Here is a 21,343-nt window from a genome sequence, read left to right as displayed (position 1 = left end):
GTACATGTCACTACCTCATGAACCATTGTACCATCTATTCACCATCATGTACTAACACTTGTCTTTAGTCCTGTCTTCTAATTACTTATTTATATTAGGGATAATTAGGAATATCTTTTGTAGTTATTTATTATAGGATTTTTTGTATTTATTGTTGTATTTACAGTGTTTTGTACTGTCTTGCACTTTTTGTACCGTGTTACACCGTGATCCTAGAGGAACGCTGTTTCGTTTCAATATGTACTTGTATGTAGCTGAAATGACAATAAAACCTCTCTGACTCTGACTCTGACTCAAGGCTCAATGCACTATGGGGAAAAAGGCAAGCCGGCGGAGGCAGTGTGATGCTTTGGGCAATGTTCGGCTGGGAAACCTTGGGTCGTGCCATCCATGTGGATGCTACTTTGACAGGTACCACCTACATAAGCATGTACTCTTACATGAAAGCGGTATTCCCTGATGGCTGTGGCCTCTTTCAGCAGGATAATGCGCCCTGCCACAAAGCAAAAATGCTTCAGGAATGGTTTGAGGAGCACAACAATGAGTTTGAGGTGTTGACTTGGCCTCCAAATTCCCCAGATCTCAATCCAATCGAGCATCTGTGGGATGTGCTGGACAAACAAGTCCGATCCATGGCGGCCCCACCTCACAACTTACAGGAGTTAAAGGATGTGCTGCTAACATCTTGGTGCCAGATACCACAGCACACCTTCAGGATTCCAGTGCCTGAGTCCATGCCTCGAAGGGTCAGGGCTGTTTTGGCAGCAAAAGTGGCACCAACACAATATTAGGAAGGTGGTTATAATGTTATGCCTGATATATATATATATATTCTATTTTTTACTATTTATAAATTGCCATTGTTATTTCATATTGATAGTGAACCTCCTTTTTTTGTTCAATGTAGTACAGGTTCCTCCTTTTACGATCACAACATTCAGAGCACCTACCCATATCCACTCTGGTGAAGGAGGTTTGGTGTTCTCCTTGGTGCATTCCTTGAACCCAAGTTGATCACTCCACATGTAGCGGTCGGTGGGGAGCCCCCTGAGGAGGAGAACAAGTAAAGTTCTCAGGATAAAAGCTGGTGTACAGACAAAAAAATAAATAAACAAAACTCTTGACTTACTTATTTGTATATCCTGTGACAGGATTCCATCGCTGGTTCTCGTAAATGTAGACATTCCTGACGTCCGACACTGTGTGCTTACATGCTTCGTTATCTAAATGTAACAATTTAAAACAATAAAACATTAATAGTGACTAGCAGGTCATTACTAGTGCTGATGGTGTTTCCACAGCAAGCCTTAGCAAAGCTTTAAACTAGCTCTAACAACACAGTTTATTCTTAAGTTTTTACCCTGGGTTTGGTTTTCCCTGCAGCCCCCTGTGTAGACCCAAGCGGTATGATCATAGCCGACACCCCATACCACACCCAGACTGTTAGACTCCACACATTGTAGGTGACCAGGGACCTGACGCCAGAACCTGAGCCCATATACACACACAAATACACAGCCACCATCATGCCATGCAACACCAGTTAAAGCAAGACAGCTATCAGCTATCACACACACACACACACTACAGATGCACCAATTTAACACTAGACATTGATAGTGGGCCCAATCAACCTAAAGCATTCACGGAGCTCTTTATTAGGTACACCTATCTACTATGTACATTCATTAATATATTGTATAGGCTAGACCTACCATACAGATGTGGGTATACAATCTGTACTGACTGTAGCCTGTTTCTCTGTACCCCATTTATCAACGAACATGGCAATGTCATGGTTGTGTGTATTGTACTAGCATAGGTGTATCAGCTGCAGCAGTGTTGTTAAGATTTTTGAACATCTCATTGTCAGTGTAGGAAGGAGAATAGTGCTCCAACCAAAATATAAAGCCAAAGGCATCCTGGGAACAGAAAGTATCCACTGATTAACACACATTGTGCACTGAAAATGTGTTCCTAATAAAGAGGCCATTAAGTTTAAGCATTACTTAAAAAGTCCCATTAATACTGCTGTACCTGATCCAACACCCAAACATCATCTGGTCAGTTGGAGTCCTGTCAGTGGAGGGCCGCTTCCAGTTAATGACTGGGGTACGGGAGGTGACTAGAGATTCAGGGTTTGAATTTCAGTGGTGCCATCGGCCGACCAAGCATCTACGCAGACATAACTGGCTATGTCTGATGGGGGGAATGGCCAAAGCTCTGGAGAAAAGGCTGAAAAACACTTCCAGCATTTAATCATGCCATTGCAAAGATGATGTGGTCCTTGTTGGCTTGGCTCAAAATACTATTTTAAACAATGTTCTATAAAATACATGTAAACTGGTTAAGTATATTTAACCCTGTAGGTTTGGTGTAGGCTTGGTGACTGTACAGATACCAGGATTACATCAGTACTGTCCGTCAACCAATCCTTCCTTCCATCCTTCTATAAACCAAAAGCATGCAAGCATACAACATAAGGAGGCATTGAGCAGATTCAAAAACATGATAGCCCATATGAACAGCATGCAGCAAGCATACAGCAAGAAATAATACAAATATAAACATGTCTTACATCTGTTCACATGGTAAATATTGAGCCGGTGCTTCCAGGTTGGGCAAAGGTTCGTGCACCATGATGTCCCCTTTGGAGATGACGGCCCACAGGGCTTGTTTAGAGGGAGGACCCTGGAGAGCCCTGGCCTCACAGCAACACTTATTTAAGAGTGAGAGCTACAGGAAAAAAAACACAAGTATCTCACTAATGTACCAGGCTTAGTGCCACCCTGCTGCCAACAAGGTGATCGCATGGAGACAGAACATGTTTATAACCATATCATGAACCGTATCATTAATATTATAGTTCTAGGTTTTATACGAGTAAAAAACGCTTTAATAATGAATGGGTTTAAATAAAAATAATAATTAGTAAACTGTAGTTAACTGTCTTTTGCTCCTGGGGACCCGATTGCATCCGAGGAGGGTATATTTGCCAGCCACAGTGCATGCACACTCCACCTCCTTTCTTATTCGCTCATACTTCAGTGGATTCAGGGAGGCATACACTGATCTCAGCATTCCTCCAATTCTGTACAGGTGCCTTGGGCTAATAAACAGGGTCCTTAAGCAGCCTCAAAGACCCCATTTCCATTTTTTTTTTATGTCAGGTCTTTTCCCAACCTGCAGTCTAGCGGCCAATTTTGTCTGTTGCAGGCACAGCCAACTGTCCCAGCTAAGTGGCACCCAGCCGACCGGTAGAAAAGCTCAGATTTTAATTTGGAGAGTTCAAAATTCCAGCACTGGTGCACCAGCAGAATACCTCACTGTGCCACCTGGGCGCTTGCATTTTAGTTTCAATACATTTTTACTGGTAATATAGCAGCATCAATACTTAATAAATCGTGCATGCAAGTGATTCACCTGTTTATATAGGGTGTCCCAAAAGTCACGCAAGATTTGAATTTGGCGCCATTTGTGCGGTAAAGTGTTGCCAACGAAAAAAAAAAGACAGAGTGACAGCTCACAGTTCAGGGTTATTAAAAATGGAGCGCTACGCGAAAGAACAACGCGTTTTCATTGTTGAGCAATATTTTAAAAATAATGAAGGTTTGGCAGCTACAGTTCGCAATTTTCGTACAAAATATGGTCAGAATAGTGATTTAACTTCATCAACTGTGAAGAGATTAATTAAAAAATTCAGGGAGACTGGATCAATTAGTGATCTTAGACACTCTGGCCGTCCTTCAACAAGTCGTTCAACACAAAACATCGAAGCAGTTCGTGAGAGTGTTGCTGACAGTCCAGGAATTCGGCACCGTGGTCAAGAATTGAACATTTCCAGAAGCTCTCTACAGCGTATTCTCACGAAAGATTTGCATCTTCATGCTTACAAAGTTCAACTGAGTCAAGAACTGAAGCCTACTGACAACGCACAGCGAAGAGAGTTCGTTGAATGGATTTTGGAACAACAACAAGTGGATGCCGATTTTTCGAACAAAGTCATCTTAAGCGATGAGGCTCATTTTCATCTTGATGGCTTCATTAATCATCAAAATTGTCGCTTTTGGGGTTCAGAAAATCCACGACTGATTGTTGAGAAACAAATGCATCCACAACGTGTCACTGTTTGGTGCGGATTTTGGGCTGGAGGCATCATCGGACCATTCTTCTTCGAAAATGCGGCTGGTCAGGCAATAACAGTTAATGGTGCTCGCTATTGCGACATGATAATCCAGCTTTTTGTGCCTAAATTGCAAGATATGGATGTGGACGACATGTGCTTTCAACAAGACGGTGCCACATGCCATACAGCCCGAGAAACAATTCAATTACTGCATGAGTCATTTCCTGGTCGTGTAATTTCCCGTTTTGGTGATCAGAATTGGCCGCCCAGATCATGCGATTTAACGTCGTTGGACTTTTTTCTTTGGAGTTTTTTGAAGTCTATGGTTTATGCCATCAAGCCCACGACCACCCACGCCTTGAAGGAGGAAATTGAGCGCTGTATCAACGAAATTCAGCCACATTTATGCAAAACGGTCATGGAAAATTTCGACAGAAGAGTGCGTATGTGCCAGCAAAGCCGTGGAGGCCATTTACCCGATATGCTATTCCATACATAACCCTATACTGTATACTTTATGAATCAATTAAAAATTTAAAATTTTTAATTAAAAACCTGTGTTCTCTATCAAAATTACTTCTTGTGTGAATTTTGGGACACCCTTTATATAACCAGATACAGTTGTGGTCCTTAATGCCACCTTTGTGTCATTAGAATATAACAACACCATGTCCAAATTCATATAAAAACTTAAAGAAACATAGTATATGGCAGGTACAGGATTAAAGGCATTTCTTAGCCTTTCTTGGGTACTTTTGGATGCATTTGGGCATTATCCTGTGATAGGACACATTTAGTTTGCTTCAGACCTTGTTTTGAATCGCACTTATGAGCACATTTTGTGCTCTAATAAGGCTCTGTTTTCATTATTTCCCAGTTCTAGAGGCAGCAAAGCAGCCCCACAACATTATGGATCCTTTATCATGTTTTACCATGTTTAGGTAGAGTGCACTTTTCTTTCTTTTTATGTTGGTATACATTACCAAAGAGCTCAAGTTTTATTTCATCTGTTTATAGAACACTGTACCAGAAGAATTTGAGGTTTGTCTTTGTAAGCTTGGGCAAAATTCAGCCATTCTTTTTCCTTAGGCAATGGGGTCATAGACCTTTATTTCAGGTAATATTTTACATGGTGTACTTAAAATACAGGTGTGCCAATAATGTTGACCACAACTGAGTGACAATGTGTCTAAAACACTTAATTTTAAAACGTCCGAGTTCTGAAGTTACTTGATTTTAAACGTTAATATAAACACACTGTTGGACCCGTTTACTGTCCTGTCATACTGGGTCGATGTAAGCATTTGGCAGTGTGGCAACATTACCCAGTTCTCCATATCTTGCTGGGACTCTGTAGCTAGACGAACAGGCCATCTCTGCCTCGTCCTCTCAGCAGTATACACAGCAAGCGCGTATAAAGAATCCGACTGTTCCGGAACAAGAGCGGTCACTCCGCTTATCACGGCATGCAGGTACTGAGCAAAAAGGGTAAATGGGCGGGAAAAGGTCAAGTTAATTTAGTATTTTGGTCAGCTGCTGTTGTGATATACAATATACTGTATGTAGAAATCATTCAGACCCCTTGAATTGAGTATACTTTATACTGGGGATTTGAGAATGTGTGTACTGCTCACCTTTCTTTCCTGGTTGTGTGTATAGGAAATATAAAGGATGTCATTATTGGGTGCTGCTCCGCCCCTGACTTGCTCCAGGATCACACACACCTCGTCCCACTGATGGGGTGTCCAGTCTCTCCACCAGTACATTGTACCTTTTTTCACCCTGACAGACTGACACACACACAGACACACATCTTTTCACCAGCCAGTGTCAACACGTACAGAGAAACGCTATGCTCTGTGTTTGTGCAGTACCCGTTCCATAGAGTCCTCTTTTTCTTGCATTTTTGTCTTTGCTGGTTGGTCCTGAGAACCTGTGACATTAAGCACAGGAGTGATGGAGGGAGACAGAGGCCCTGCATCTGGGTAGAAGATAACAAACAAGATAGTTGAATGGATTTGGTTGCAAGGGCCAAACAGTGACTAAACTACTGAGCCAGAACTTTAACCTTCTGGTGAACTAGCCCAAAGCTCCACCCACCAGGCTAACACGTCCCTATTTAGAAATTTGATGGAATTTTAAGTTGTTTTATATTTTAGCTGCTTCCCCCACAAGCATGATGCTACCACCACCATGTTTCACATAGGAAAGGTATTAGTCAGGTGATGTGCAGTGCCTGTTTTATTTATCCGACATAATGCCTATCTAATCAGACCGCAGAATTTTTTTCCTCATGCTGCCATGCCATTCATCAAATTACAAGCAAATGACCCGTGGGCCGTAGTTTGGACATCCTTGCCCAAAACCATATACTGTACCTCGTATTTCCATCCAGCTGATGTGAGAGCCGGTGTCTATCTCACACTGTCCTGCAGCGATCCAGGCCCACGGAGGCCGCTCCTCCTGTAGCACGGATTCCCCCATGGGATAGACAGCCACTGGTCTCTGCGCAGCGCCGGCTGGAAGAGCGTTCATCTCTGCCAGGTCCACGTTACTCCACGGTAACTCGCCGGATCTCGATCGAGTAGAAGGAAGCACAGAATTCTGAGAAGGCCCGGCCTCCTTTGAGTCCTCCTGATCCACTTCAGGTGTGGGTGTGTTGCGTTCAGCCACCAAGGCGGAGATAAAGCTGTCGCTGGTGACCCGGGAGAGAGAACCCTTGTCCAAATCATCACAGCCTAGTACCGAGCCCCGATGTGGTGACGCTGGTTCAGCGTCGATGAGGGAAGCGGCACTGTGCAGAATAAAGCCAAAGTGGGACTGAGATTAAAATGACACTAGAGAAGAAATAAATTGTGTGAAATTAGCCAGTTCCTTACCCGGCCCTGTGGGTAGTTTCAGTGTCCAAGTGGGCACGAACAGGGACCCAGGCTCTCCCTGTGACCTCAGTGTTAGTTACTCCGTAGCGGAAATAGAGAGTCCTGTCCTCACTGCCAATCCCCCACACCTAAATCAAATGATACAAAAATATTTATATGTAAATACACCATATGGCCAAAAGTATCTGGACACATGACCATGAGAAAACCAATGGTATTAAAATAGAGTGACCTATATGTGATCTTGTCAGTTTTTTGCCCATTCAGTCAAAGGAGCATTGGTATGGCTGGGCACTGATGTTGGCCAAGAAGGCCTCAATTGATGTCCCATTAATGCCAAAGGACCTTCCCTAAACTGTTGCTGCAAACATGTAATTACCTTTATATAACTGGTTTGTTACACCTGTTACCAATAGTTGCTGCTGAAAAACATGATTTGAACATCTATCTATCTATCTATCTATCTATCTATCTATCTATCTATCTATCTATCTATCTATCTATCTATCTATCTTCATGTCTGTCTGTCTGTCTATCTATCTTTATGTCTGTCTGTCTGTCTGTCTATCTAGCTATATCTATGTCTATTTGTATATCTATCTATCTGTCTTTCTGTCTGTCTGTCTATGTATATATGTATGTATCTATCTATATATCTATCTATAACTTCCTATATATCTTTAACTGTCTATCTATCTGTCTGTCTGCCTGTCTACCCACCTACCTGCCTGGCTGTCTCTATGTATGTCTATCTATGTGTTTGTCTGTCTATCTAACTCTTTATGTCTATCTATCTATCTATCTGTCTGTCTGTCTGTCTGTCTGTCTGTCTGTCTAAAGCTTTAAACTTTAATAGTCATAGACCACCACTTGCTGACCAGTAAACATAGAGCCAGAGCAAATTTAGGTCAGTACAGAAGCATCATATCAAATACAGTCTAGACTTGCAGTATCCTGTATCTGTTTTCAACAGGGCAGAATGACAACATGCAGTACACTAGTTTGTCATTTTTAAAATTAAGTTTGATATTATGGTACATTACTATGATTACTATGATATTTTTTGCAAAAATACAATCTTATTTTCATAAAAAAATATATATATATTATTTGTGAAAATCAGTGACATTGCTGTAAAGTACATTCTACATTCTCTATATCTTGATGTTATTTTGTGTTCACGTTTTTAACCTGCTGACTCAGTTCTGAGACATTACGCCCAATTAACCCAATTCAAAGCAAGACATTTGTTAACTCTGCATGTGAACCCTAAGCTGATCCAAGGCTGCTGGGAATAAAATGTGAAATATGGGCATGTGGTGCAGAGCCAACCCCAAATTAGCTATGCTCCCATATGGCTGTCCAGGGGTGAGAGTATAGAAGGAGTATATATTTGGCTTGGATAAGCTGTGTGCAGCGGCCTGAGGAACCGAGTCTATGGCTTAAGTTACACAGAGCTAGGCGAAGGAGGGCAGGGAGGGGGTTGCATCGCTAGCGATGAGGCTCAGCAGTTCCAGCACTTTAGCAAATAGTGACATCAGTGCAGTAACAGAAGCAGGGGGTCTGAGATGGAAGACGGAACTTTATGTGTCCAGTTAATGCAGATGTTTGTTGGTGACAGAAAGACTCAATGCTGCATGTGCATGTGGCCAAAAATGTAAAGTTAATTTGTGTGACATGTAGCATATGGGCTCTAAATTCCTATCCTAAAACCATTTCTATCCACTTTTCTGTGCCTTACCTGGTCTTTTGGCCCAACGCTGATCATCACCATCTCTCCACTAATACCAATCCAGTCTAAGCCAGTGGCGTTATGAGAGTTCACACCTCTTCGGAACCATACCTGTAACGTACACAGACATGGCAATAACATGCACAAGGCATTATGCTTTACATCAATTTAACATACACCTTGGAAATACCATCCTACTCTTTCAAAGAAGCAAAAGAACACCCTGGTAAACACACCATTACACACTGTAAGATAAAGTGTGTTAAAGTGGTGGCTACTTGACTATTACTTGACTATTACTTGAGTATTACTTGAGTATTACTTGACTATATGAGGGTTTATGATCCACTCTTTCCAAGTTGCCACTGCTGGGCCTTTGAGCAAGTATCTATGCAGAAACTTGAACTATCCTCTGTTGATACACAGTGTGTCTTTTATCAGTGAACACTTTATTTCTTTATATTTTTGGCTGGAGTGCTATACTCCTTCCACCATTTACACCAACGTGTTTTAAAATCCCAACACTGCTGCACCTGATACTCCAATAGCAAACTGTGACTCTTAAACCTTGGACCACTGCCCAGATCGGTCAATTTAACTGTCATTTGAAATTGGTCTGAGATGTTATCGCTGACCTGATGTTCTTTTTACCCACATCAGAGGGAACAAAGAAGCTTCTTTGATCGAACCCTTCGTATTCCAATACAAATTGAATAAGCAGGTATAAACAATTTATTGCCCTGATGGTTTGCCACTGTGATACACTCATATATGCTGAAAATAGTCCACCACCAAAACAATATTTGTGTCCTGTCTGTGTCCTTTAGGGTCAATTTTAATTGATAGATGGTGTAGAGAGGGGTGACAAGGTGTACACAAGGGCCTTGGATACATCCCCAGACTTAGCCAAATCAATTGTTAACAACGCTCGGGCACCCGAGCGCCCATCTTTAGAATGCTTTTGTAAGTAATTTATACATATACAGATGTTTAGTACACAAAATTCTTTCTTTGCGTATCCCAGCTTGTTTGGAAACTGGGGTCAGAGCACAGGGTCAGCCATTGTACGGCGCCCCTGAAGCAGACAGGGTCAAGGGCCTTGCTCAAGGGCCCAACTGTGGCTGCATGGCAGAGCTGGGATTTTAACTATCAAACTTTCAACTGATAGCCCAAAGTTCTACCCACTGGGCTACCACTGTCCCTGGTATGCTTGTTAAATACATAGTTCTCAAAAATGTACAGTACATCCAAAATGACAATATGAATATAAAAAAGTCCTAGCATATATGTACATCAGAGTGTATGGGGAAAAAATCTTACTTTATTGTCCCTGGTGACTGCCCAAACCACACAAACCCCCACTGCTACATGGATGGCTCTTGTTTTGTTTGGAGGCTCAACCATCACCCATGATACACCTATAAAATAGCAAATAGAATTCAAAATTACATACATTGTCCTTTATGAGACTTTGCCACTCAAGTTGTGTCTCAGCACTTAACGCTCTAAATTCCTAATCTGCCACACTGTCACTAATGGGCCCTTACGCAAGGCTCAGTTCAAATAAACTTTGGTCATCCGCTGAAAGAATCAATACAATCTAAAATGTACTAAAATGTGTCAATCTAACCAAATATTTTAACTTGTTTTATCAGCGATACCAGACCTTTTGGGCATTGCTTGCTTATGCCTGTTCTGACGAGCAGCTGTCCATCCCAGAGCACGGCCCACAGCAGGTCACCAGGGCCGGCGCTCACCTGGGCTACTTCTGTAGGGAACGGTCCTGGAATGTGCTCCCACGCTGTCCCTTCTGGATTCTGCAGCTGAATACCTGAGCGGAACCATACCTGAATGTAGGCGAAGACATTACACTTTAATTTAGCGTCATTTATTGTTATTAGGTTAAGAATTAGAATGTACAGTCATGGCACTGCATCTCTTTTAAAAAATACACAAATTCTTCAAAAAATGGTTGCAATTATGGTTATTCTTTGCTTTGTTATTCTCATTTTAGTTTATTTCTTTTATTTCCACTGGAATACACACAGTTGGGAGAGAACACCTTCCAAATCTGAGACCTGGAGCATTTGGCAAAAGAAGAGTGGTCCAAAAGTCCAGTTACAGGAAGAGATAGATTTAAGTTGTTTCCCAATGGTGAGCTACCAAGTTTTAATTTTGTAGAGTTTTATGTGGAGTTAAATCAAAGGAAACAAATGGAAACAAACATGAATACCAATGCATTTGTGATTGCAACAGTTTTCTGGAAAAAGTGGTGAATGTTCTAAAAGAAGTGCAGGAATATAATGGGATGAAGTGTGCACTTGGGAGCAGGCAGATTTTGGACAATGCACTTCTGAAACAAACTATGAACTCAACCACTCACCTCACTGCCCCCTCATTGCCTCAAAAATATTACAATATTTTTGTTAAGTAAAATTAAAATAACCAAAACTGTGCATTAAGCATCAGCATATGCATATTTGTTGAGGGGGCCCAAAAATTATTTTTTGCACTGGGGCCCATGAGCTCCTAGTTACGCCACTGGTGTTGCATCTAGAAATGGTTCATATTATAAGCTCCTGTTTTTAGTGGCAGGGTTATGAACAGTAAAGATTCTCACTTTTGTCACATAATGTGAACAGACTTGTCATTTTCAATAACTGACTAAAAGATGGGTAGCTGTTAACAACTCTATATAAGGCATTGGCTGGCTTTCTAAAAAATAATTTAGATTTAATAATTTAATATAATTTTATGAATGTTTTTATTGGTAAACATGTTCTTGCAATATAAAAATGTGCATAACTGTTCAAATTTTGCTTAGTTATTAGTTTGCGATTAATTGCGATTAATTTGGTTCTTTAATCGCGATTAAAAAATTTAATCGCGTGACAGCCCTAATTTTAATACAACAACTAAGCTGCTATGTTTTATTTTATACTGTGGTTTGGGCAGACCTATTTGAGGATTGGTGGGCTAGCTGGTGGGCTAACTTTTGAAACCTGACATATTTACTAGAAGACGTTTTATGTTACATTTCCTTGAGTCTATCCTATATTAACTGAAACATGTTGTCACTGCATCACTTTAAACTTTATATACACCCTGCATATGAGCTAAATACTTATTTATAAATTATATTTAAAAGAGGATTTACATTTTTATTACATAGGTATCAAAGTAAGATAACTGTTACCAAAACTCTAACCTGTTCAGGTTAGATAAATGTAAAGCGAAGCTAATTGTGATGGCAGAGCTCTACCGACCTCTAGTGGTCTAATAAGAGATTTTAACATAAATCCGTGTTTACATACTGTACATACGGACCTGTGTAAAATGTATTTATTCATTTATTTATATGTAAATGGTTTATCATCATATGAATGACCTGTGTCACACTGAAGATTGTTAAATTAATTCATTTGTGAAATCTGCAGAACTCAAAGCCCACAGGTGTGTAAAACTATGCGTTCAATCTGATGCCACAATAGACGATTAAATGTAAGATTACATGTCAAAGGACGGGTTCAGTTGGTGAACAAACCTTGGGAGTTACATAGGCTTAATGTTTTTCAAATTTAGCTTTCTTAGTGAACGTAACATCTTATTTTTCTAAGCTAATTTGCAGGCCAGATTTCACTGGCGTCAAGTTTAGTTGATGTGTACCGTTCCAGTAAGGAAGGTACTTTACTTAAAATGATACTCAAATACAACTAAATGAAATTAAAAATGTATTTTTACAGGCTATGTGACTCTTTTTGTTAAGATAATTAGCTAAATACTGTATTACACTTAGTTATAAAGTCAATATTTAGGCATTTGGAACATTTCTGACAAATCACAGAGGTATTGATTTGTTGCTCCATTATTTTCCATTATTATCATGTACATTTATCATGTTTTACCACTGATTTGTCCTGGAAGAACTTGGTGCAATGCAGTAACACACCTCAGACAGGGGGCCAATCTATCATAGGGCCTCAGGCATCCCTTTTAGACATAGCCAATGTCTGTGTGTAGACGCTTTACTGGCTGATAGAACCTCTAAGGATTTGAACCCTGGATCCAAGCAGTAGTGGGCTAATGTAATTTAATCAGCTTTATCCTTCCCAGTTCACAGTTTAAGTGAAAATGAAGGTTCATTGTAGATTATTACATTGTTGTAAATAAATTTATAATGTAAAAAATCGCCGGCGGATCGTGATCCCATTATTGATTTGGCACAGTTATTACGCCAGATGCCCTTCCTGACACAACCCTCCCTAATTATCTGGGCTTGGGACCGACACTACAATGCACTGGTTTATGCATCGTAGTTGCTAGGTACCTATAGGACAATTCAGTGTCTCTGATTAGCCTGGCTGCATGTTTTTGGACTGTGGGAGGAAACCGGAGCTCCCGGAGGAAACCCACACAGACACGGGGAGAACATGCAAACTCAGCACAGAAAGGACCCGGACCGCCCCACCTGGGGATCGAACCCAGGACCTTCTTGCTGTGAGGCAACAGTGCTACCCACTTAGCCACCGTGCCGCACTTATAATGTAAAAAATGAATACAATAAACAAAATTTAGAGCGCTTGGGTGGCACAGCAGTAAATTACATTACATTTACTGCTGTGCCACCCAAGCGCTGAACGCCCACATGATGTTACAACAATGTAATAATCAACAATGTACCTTCATTTGAACTAAAACTGAACATTGAAAAGGATAAAGCTGATTAAACCTGATTAAATCTGAAATTTGGTTAAGTAAAAGCAGATATTTTTATGACAGCTGGATATATTAAGCTAGTTTAGTGGCCTTTAAATGTATCACTGAGGTTTAACATTAGTAAGCTTGGCAAACTGCATGTATTAATGTATAATGTACACTACAAGTGAACCCTTAAAGTCCTTTTAAGGTAGAAGAACTCTTACCTTTCCTTGTTGAGACACAGCCCACAGAGAGATAGGTTTGTCTGGTCGGTCACTCATCTCCCAGCCTCCACAGCTAATATCACCAAAAGGGTCTGGAGGAGGCTGACCCTTGTCTAAAGGCACCTAAGTCAATATAATTCATATGGAAAAAGCAGCTCAAGAGTCATATTTTAATATCTGCTTTTTATAATGGTTTATAAAAGTGTTAATTATTACATTGGTACGATGATGATATAAAAGATAGTACCAATGTTTTGCAAGGTTTGTGTTTCCTTATTGTTTTGGTGTATCAGATGGATGTTGAAAGATTATTAGTCAAGCAATTCAGATTTTCCATAACATAGGATTTTATTTTGCTGGAAAAACCCTTTATAAAATACCTCAAAGACTGGATTGTGAGTAGAAAAGAGAGTAGAAAAGAGGCTCTGTGAATGTGATAACATTGGGGAAAATAAACATCTTTATATATCTTGTTGGTGACCTTGAATGACAGTGGAAGATTCCATCGTTAACAGAGATTTCTCAGCTAGAACAAAAGAACTGGTCCAAATCAGACAGAACTGGGTTTTGGATGTCATACAAATCAATTGACGCATTTCTTATCACGTACACCATGTACACATCCAGTAACATTCTACTGATGCTGACTTCCACTACTGATTGAGGAGAGCCGTGACCAGGTTGCCATTTATGGCTGGTAGAGGAAACATTAATGCGCTCCAGGTGGAAGTGTTTCTATTTATCCTGGTTTATTCAGTCACAGATTTGCCGGCTCCTCAGTTGGCAACCTGCTCTCTCCTGAAACCGTGATGCTGGGCTTAATCTGGTTTTGGTTAACAGAGATTTCAGATCAGATAGAATCAGACAGAACTGGGTTTTGGATGTCATACAATGCAATTGACGCATTTCTTATCATGTACACCATGTACACATCCAGAAACATTCTATTGTAGCAGTATTGCTGGAATATTGGAACATGACTACTGGCCCTAACCATGCCCTAAGCATAGCTACATTTTCTAAGTAGTAACTGATTATGTATTAATACTTCTAGTGTAAATTATTTTTTTCTTTCACACCTTTTAGCCCACAAATGAAAGACAGTCACTTTGATGGTCTAATGCAAACAAAGAACAAGTCACATAGGAAATCTAAAGGGAATTATTTTGAGGGCAATGATTTATGATTTATAGATACATTTTTGCATTCACACCTGAACCAAGCTTTAGGGACATTATCAACAAACATGGTAGAAGGTGTCACCAAAAAATTGCCAACATGAATGAATGGTATATGGGAAAGTGGAAAGCTGGACTCGGATGGCATTGGAAACTCTGTGGGGGAAAAAAACTCTAAAAACATTGTGCAGTTTTCACTTTGTCATTATGAGTGATTAAGTATGCATTGATAGGTATTGATAAATCATTGTTTGCTTAATAAAGTGTGCAAAAAGTCAAGGGGCCTACATAGTTTTAAATCCACTGTATGAATCATGGTTGTTTAAAAATGCCAAAATAATAATTTATTACTTTATTGAAGTAGTCACCGCAGCTGTAGCTTGGCGGTTAGGGTGCTGGACTAGTAGACAAAAGGTCGGTGGTTCAAGCCCCACCACTGCCAGGTTGCCACTGTTGGGCCCTTGAGCAAGGCCCTTAACCCTCAATTGTTTAGATTGTATACTGTCACAGTACTGTAAGTCGCTTTGGATAAATGCGTCTGCTAAATGCTGAAAATGTAAATGTAAAAATGTAAAGTAAAAAATAGGAACTAAAATGTGCTGACCTTTATAAAGGTTATAAAAACAGCTACACATAACCTCTCTTAGAACAATAAAACAATCAGAACTGTAATGGAATAGAGAACTATGTTGTATCTTTTCCTCATGTACAGTGTGGACGATGGTTATAAAGAATAATTCCTCTAGCATTTTTAATAACCAGGTCTACAAATCTACACGCCATCTACACGCCTACAAAGTGTTTGGAAACAGAAGCAAAAACAGAAAGTGTTTTTTTCCATCTAATACATTTTAGTTAGTGACTGGATAATTGTTTTAATAGAATTTCTATTTCTCAAAAAATAATCTAACCCTTGTTCAAGGTAAGATTTTTTCCATATTTTAGTTAGAGATTAGCCGACTTTACCAGGAGTGCCAATAATCCTGGAGTCCATCTTAGAAACTAAGTCATTTTACCTTGGCCCATAATCCAAGTGCTTTATATCTCCTGTAGCGAAGCCATCGCCTGCGCCGGACACAAGAGTTCCATTTCTTCTCCTTGGTGAAGGTGGTAGGGAAGTCCACAGCATATTCCCAACCCTACAGGAGTAAACGTTATTTTATACACTAGCAGCAAAGACGTTAGATGTCATGACATTAGATGAACAGTCAGTTTCTTAACCCAAGTAATGGGTTAAGCTTTGACAAACGTGATTGACTTTTTCTGTCTTCAGGTGCCCATTTGGTGATTATCCTTCTGCAGTATGAGATTTTTCTCCACAAAGATCCAGTTTAGAGGGTATATAAAGTGGTACTTCTCCTTTATCAAGGTGTAGTTTACTCTTGTTAAATGCCCAATACGTCGATCGCAATCAACCAGTCGATTGCACAGTGCACTGGTAGATTGCAACCTTATTCAAACAGTCCAACATGATTGACATGAAATGTGGCCACCCGTTCTTTAGTCCATTTATGACTGGTAGAGGAAGCATTAAGGCATCTTCTTAACTAACACCTCACCAGCACCTCGTTAAGCATTCATTTGCTCCAGGTGGAAGTGTTTCTATTCACCTATAAGGCACTCCATGGTTTGGGTCCTGTTTATCTTTCAGACCTCCTAAAATTCTACAATCCCTCCCGTAACCTAAGGTCATCAGATGCCAGTCTGGTTTTCTGCCTGTGCAAATGCCAGCATTCAACATGAATCTTTTTCACTCACCCCTGTGGCCGTAGACTCTCTTCCACAGCTCTCATCATCCACGTACCAGTCTCCTTCCCATTCCCAGTTCTCGGATGGCAGGTGGAAGCTGTGCAGAGGCTGAGGGTTCATTCCCCACTCATCCGTCCATGGCCAGCGATCTGTGGGCAGCAGTGTGTCTGTGTATCCCTCCACTGGGTTCCATCTCTAATAGACAGTCATTTACATACACATACACACACCCAAACAAATTTTAACAGCTCTGAATAATGCAGATGTGATAAACAGCTTGGCTGCAGTGTAATTTACCTGGTTTTCATAAGTTTCCTCTTGATGATGTATGACTTCATCACTAGGGAGAACATTAAGGTAAACCTGCTGATCGAAGCCAATAGCCCAGCAGCACTGATCTGAAGCAGTAACACGTTTCAGCTCCACTTGATTCTCCTCACATCGCTCCCAGCGTCCTCGCTCGGCAAACAGGTGGAACACCCTTCCATACACATCTACTGCCCACAACACAGAACCTGGCATGGTGGGAAGAACTACAAAGAACAGCAACAAACATTTTTGGTCAAATATTAATATAAAAACAATGCCTTCAATGTTATGCTTTCTATATTTTAAATTAATCTTTTACATTAAACGTAACAGGCACACTACTACCATCAAACTATCAGACCATCGAACTACCACCTATAATTTTGAATTATTTTGAGTGTGTTTCAGGCATCAAATTCAAATTTGTTTATACTGTATGTACAAAATAAAATGAGTTAATCAACCAAAACCTTTTTTTGCATCTTTTTTTGCATTTTTTTTGCAATTTTCCTTCCAATCTAGTCGTATCCAATTACCTGACTGCATTGCGCTTCCTCTCTACTGATGCTGATCTCCACTTCTGATTGAGGAGAGTGAGACTGACACACGCCCCCTCCGACACGTGTGCAGCAGCTGACTGCATCTTTTCTCCTGCACGAGATGCGGATCAGCCTTGTGTATGAAGAGTCACACCCTGATCAACTCTGGTCAACAGGCACCATCAACCAGCCAGCAGAGGTCATAATTGCATTGTAATGCAGTTATGAGGTAGTTGTTGGTGTAGCCCCCCCAGCCCAGCCGGAAACATGTGTGGAATAAGTAAACACCATAAGTTTAAGTTACTCCATTGACAGGGGTACAGTAGTACCTAGTAACTCAACGTCCCCTAAAATCAAAATCTTTAAAACTCAACGCCCTTCTTCAAGTAATTTGTACCCTTAAACTTAACATTTCCCTTAAACTCAACATGTTTAGCTTTTTTTAATTTAAAAAATTGATTCATTTAATTTTTAATTAACAGTGAACAGCTGCTTTGTTCAGCGCTTCGCTTTAGCGGTGCAGTAAAATGTAATCAAAGTGCGAATATGAGACGAATCTGCATTTGTGTGGAATAACCATCAAATTCACTCTAAAAGCTCCACATGTATCTGTGTTTAGCTGGATTTTTCTTCTGTTTCACTTTTAAACTTGTGTTAAAGCTCGGGGTGCTGAGAGATTGTAACAATCAGCTTTTCAGAGAGAGTCTAGAACACTTATCGTTAAAAAAAAAAACCTCAATGGGACTTAATGTATTAAAAGAACGACACAGGAACACTAAACCTCCTTTAATTATTACTGCTCATAAGGTCTCTCTACTAATGAAATTCCTTGCTTGTTTTAGTACAATAATTCGGGTTAAGATTTGTGCATTTGTGCACAGCAGGTTTTTAAGTGAATGCACCTTTACTGAATGGAATATAATATTCCAAGCATCTCCACGATTAAGAAGCATGAGGAAAGCCGTTCAGGTGGCGCAGCGGTAAAACACACTCTGTTCACCAGAGCTGAGATCTCGAATACATCGTATCGAATCTCGGCTTTGCCTTGCCGGCTGAGGCTGAGTGGCTACATGAACAACGATTGGCCTGTTGTTCAGGTAAGTGGGCGGGACTAAAGCCGGATGGGGACTCTCTCTCAGACTAGTGCGATTACGATTTTTGCTGGCTGGTTGGTGGCGCCTGCACGGAGATGGGTAGAGGGTGTGGCCCTCCGTGCACAGCGTTGTACCACACTGCGCTCGTCAAGTGTGGGTGATAAGATGTTTGACTGCTGTGCACATTTCGGAGGGGGCGTGGAGCAGCCTCGTTCTCCCCAATCAGGAGCAGGGACCAGCATTAGCGAGAGGATGATTGACGGGTAGAAATTGGATGAGCTAAAGTGGGAGAAAAAGGGGTTAAAAAAAAGAAGCATAAGGAAACAATAAAGTAAAGATAAAGAGCAGGTTTTATTGTATTTTACTGACTTTAAACTGTTTTGCAATTGTATTTCAGTGTTTTTATATTATATTTATGTTTTAAGTGTATAAGTGTCAAAAACAACCCCATTATTTTACATTAGATTAAAATATATGCAGCTCCACGGGACCATGGAACGCATTAACAGGTTTCCTATACATCCTTATGGAAGAAAATACCTCGAAACTCAACGCCTTTAAAACTCAACAACATTCCCAGAATCAATTGACGTCGAGTTTCAAGGTACCACTGTATTATAAAATGTTGTGTAAATAGTAAAATATTAGTAAATCTAATATTCATGTAAACAAAGCTAAACAAGGTAAAGAAGCCTTTAATGCTGGAACCCTGCTGAAGAGCTTGAGTCAGATAAAGGACACCGGCCTGTATGAGTTCTACATCATCCACACTGTAATTCCACACTCAGTTTCGCTTACTCTTATCACATAGCATTTAAACGACGCCATGCACATACATTCCACCACACAACTTTAAATAATAATTAATAAAGTCATTTTATAAATATATGTGACCAAACTTACGCTTTATATCCCCGAATGCGCGTATAGCAAGTTATAATTCACCTCCTCCTTCATTACTATCTTATTCTAAGCGAATATTCTGACGGGCTCACAGCCACAACAAGGAAGACGCAGTTGATTTTGATTGGCTACCAAATAGGACAGCTCAGTAATCTCGAGTTGTGATTGGCCGCTCTGTCTAAGTGGGATGGTTTTCTGAAGCTTCTCTGTATTCACATTTAGATTTTTAATTATTTATTAAATATATATTATTCAGCAGCAGGTGAGTGATCAGTGTCTTACAGCCTGTCTGTTACACACACATCTGCTTTTATATACAGTACATTCTTTTATCAACACAGGAAAGAATAAAAACTGCTGACCTATCTTACAACGTTATAAACTAAATTAGGAAAAGTACCTCTTTAGTGCATTCAGATATATTTATAGTCTAAAATCATTTCTGCAAAATAATAATAATTATTATTAAAATATTGATTATTAGTAGTAGTATTAATAATAATGATAATAATAATAAATAATAATAATTATTATTATTATTAGTAGAATTAATAATAAGGAAAATAATAATAGTAAATAATAATAATAATAAATATTATTATTATTATTAGTAGTATTAATAATAATGATAATAAATAATAATAATAATATTTTTTATAATTAGTAGTAGTTTAAATAATGATAATAATAATGATAATATTTTTTATAATTGATTGTATTATTATTAATATTATTATTCTTATAATTATTATTATTATTCATAGTAGTAGTAGTAGAATTAATAATAATGATAATAATAATAATAATAATTATTATTATTATTAGTAGAATTAATAATAATGATAATAACAATGATAATAATGATAATAAATAATAATAATAAAAATATTATTTTCATTAGTGGTATTAATAATAATAATAATCATCATAATAATAATCATAATTATTAGTAGAAGAATAATAATGATAATAATAAATAATAATAATTATTATTATTAGTAGTAGTAGTTGTAGCAGAATTAATAATAATTATATAATAATGATATTAATAATAATAATTATAATTATTAATATTATTATCATTTTTAGTAGTAGTATTAATAATAATGCTGATAATAATGATAATAATAATAATAATAATAACAAATACTCCTTTGTCAAAAATAATGTTTACGAATGTGAAGTAGTTCTATTAAATGTTTAGGTAGGTTTTTTTTAACCAGAAATATTCACACAACAACTTAAATTAATATTTTTGTCTTCTAGTTCCTAGTTCAGTGCTTACGATTATGCTCCAATAAGTCAAAACATACCCCTCTTCTTAGGGCCAATCTTCTTCAATAGACATGACCAGTAGAAAGTCAGTCTGCCAAACTTCTCTCCTGCTAGAGCTCTTCTAAAAAGTGAAGGCCTTTATCATACTTGTGGATAAATTAATAATCTGGGTCATTTAGTCATTGAGGTGTCATTTTTTTTATTTACAGCTGGCCTCCTAAACTCTCTGTGCTTGGATTCAAACCCCTGTCATATCAAGAACCAATGGGAACACTGATGGATTTTAACACTACGCAAAGCGTGTAGGCATTTTGAGCATATCTTAATATTGGAGTGGACGTGTCCGGTTTCTGCTCACCTTTCAGAAACATGCAGAAGTTGGATGTGCTTCATTGAATTGCCCTTAGGTGTGAGTATGTACAGTATGTGTACTTTGCACTGTAATGCCATGCCAACTGGCTCGGAGTGTATTCTTGTCTTTCACCAAGTGATTTTGCATAAATATTGTATTCATAGTTGTACAATGGTACCTTGAAACTTAATGTCACGTCCGGGTCCTTTCTGTGTGCAGTTTGCATGTTCTCCTCATGTCCGCGTGGGTTTCCTCCGGGTGCTCCGGTTTCCTCCCACAGTCCAA

General features: G+C 39.2%; 1 protein-coding gene across 1 annotated transcript in view; it reads right to left on the bottom strand.

Annotated features, from left to right (window-relative positions):
- The window catches only part of tecpr1b (tectonin beta-propeller repeat containing 1b), a 28,102-nt gene extending 8,625 nt beyond the window's left edge, over positions 1-19,477 (bottom strand). The window contains exons 1-17 of the mRNA XM_063018742.1: positions 19,432-19,477; positions 16,884-17,119; positions 16,596-16,781; positions 15,854-15,976; positions 13,660-13,782; positions 10,404-10,584; positions 10,058-10,155; positions 8,747-8,848; positions 7,006-7,133; positions 6,505-6,920; positions 6,001-6,107; positions 5,761-5,916; positions 5,452-5,601; positions 2,579-2,736; positions 1,361-1,488; positions 1,130-1,223; positions 951-1,047 (exon numbers count right to left, since the gene is read on the bottom strand). Of these exons, the coding sequence (XP_062874812.1) occupies positions 951-1,047; positions 1,130-1,223; positions 1,361-1,488; positions 2,579-2,736; positions 5,452-5,601; positions 5,761-5,916; positions 6,001-6,107; positions 6,505-6,920; positions 7,006-7,133; positions 8,747-8,848; positions 10,058-10,155; positions 10,404-10,584; positions 13,660-13,782; positions 15,854-15,976; positions 16,596-16,781; positions 16,884-17,108 (2,472 nt within the window). The 5' untranslated portion in view covers positions 17,109-17,119; positions 19,432-19,477. The remainder of the gene's footprint in view (positions 1-950; positions 1,048-1,129; positions 1,224-1,360; positions 1,489-2,578; positions 2,737-5,451; positions 5,602-5,760; positions 5,917-6,000; positions 6,108-6,504; positions 6,921-7,005; positions 7,134-8,746; positions 8,849-10,057; positions 10,156-10,403; positions 10,585-13,659; positions 13,783-15,853; positions 15,977-16,595; positions 16,782-16,883; positions 17,120-19,431) is intronic.
- Between the last annotated feature and the right edge of the window lie 1,866 nt (positions 19,478-21,343).

This window comes from Trichomycterus rosablanca, chromosome 22 (assembly GCF_030014385.1).
Source record: "Trichomycterus rosablanca isolate fTriRos1 chromosome 22, fTriRos1.hap1, whole genome shotgun sequence".
NCBI classification, from domain to species: Eukaryota; Metazoa; Chordata; class Actinopteri; order Siluriformes; family Trichomycteridae; genus Trichomycterus; species Trichomycterus rosablanca.
Note: the sequence above shows the minus strand (reverse complement) of the source record. Positions and strands in the feature narration are given on the sequence as shown.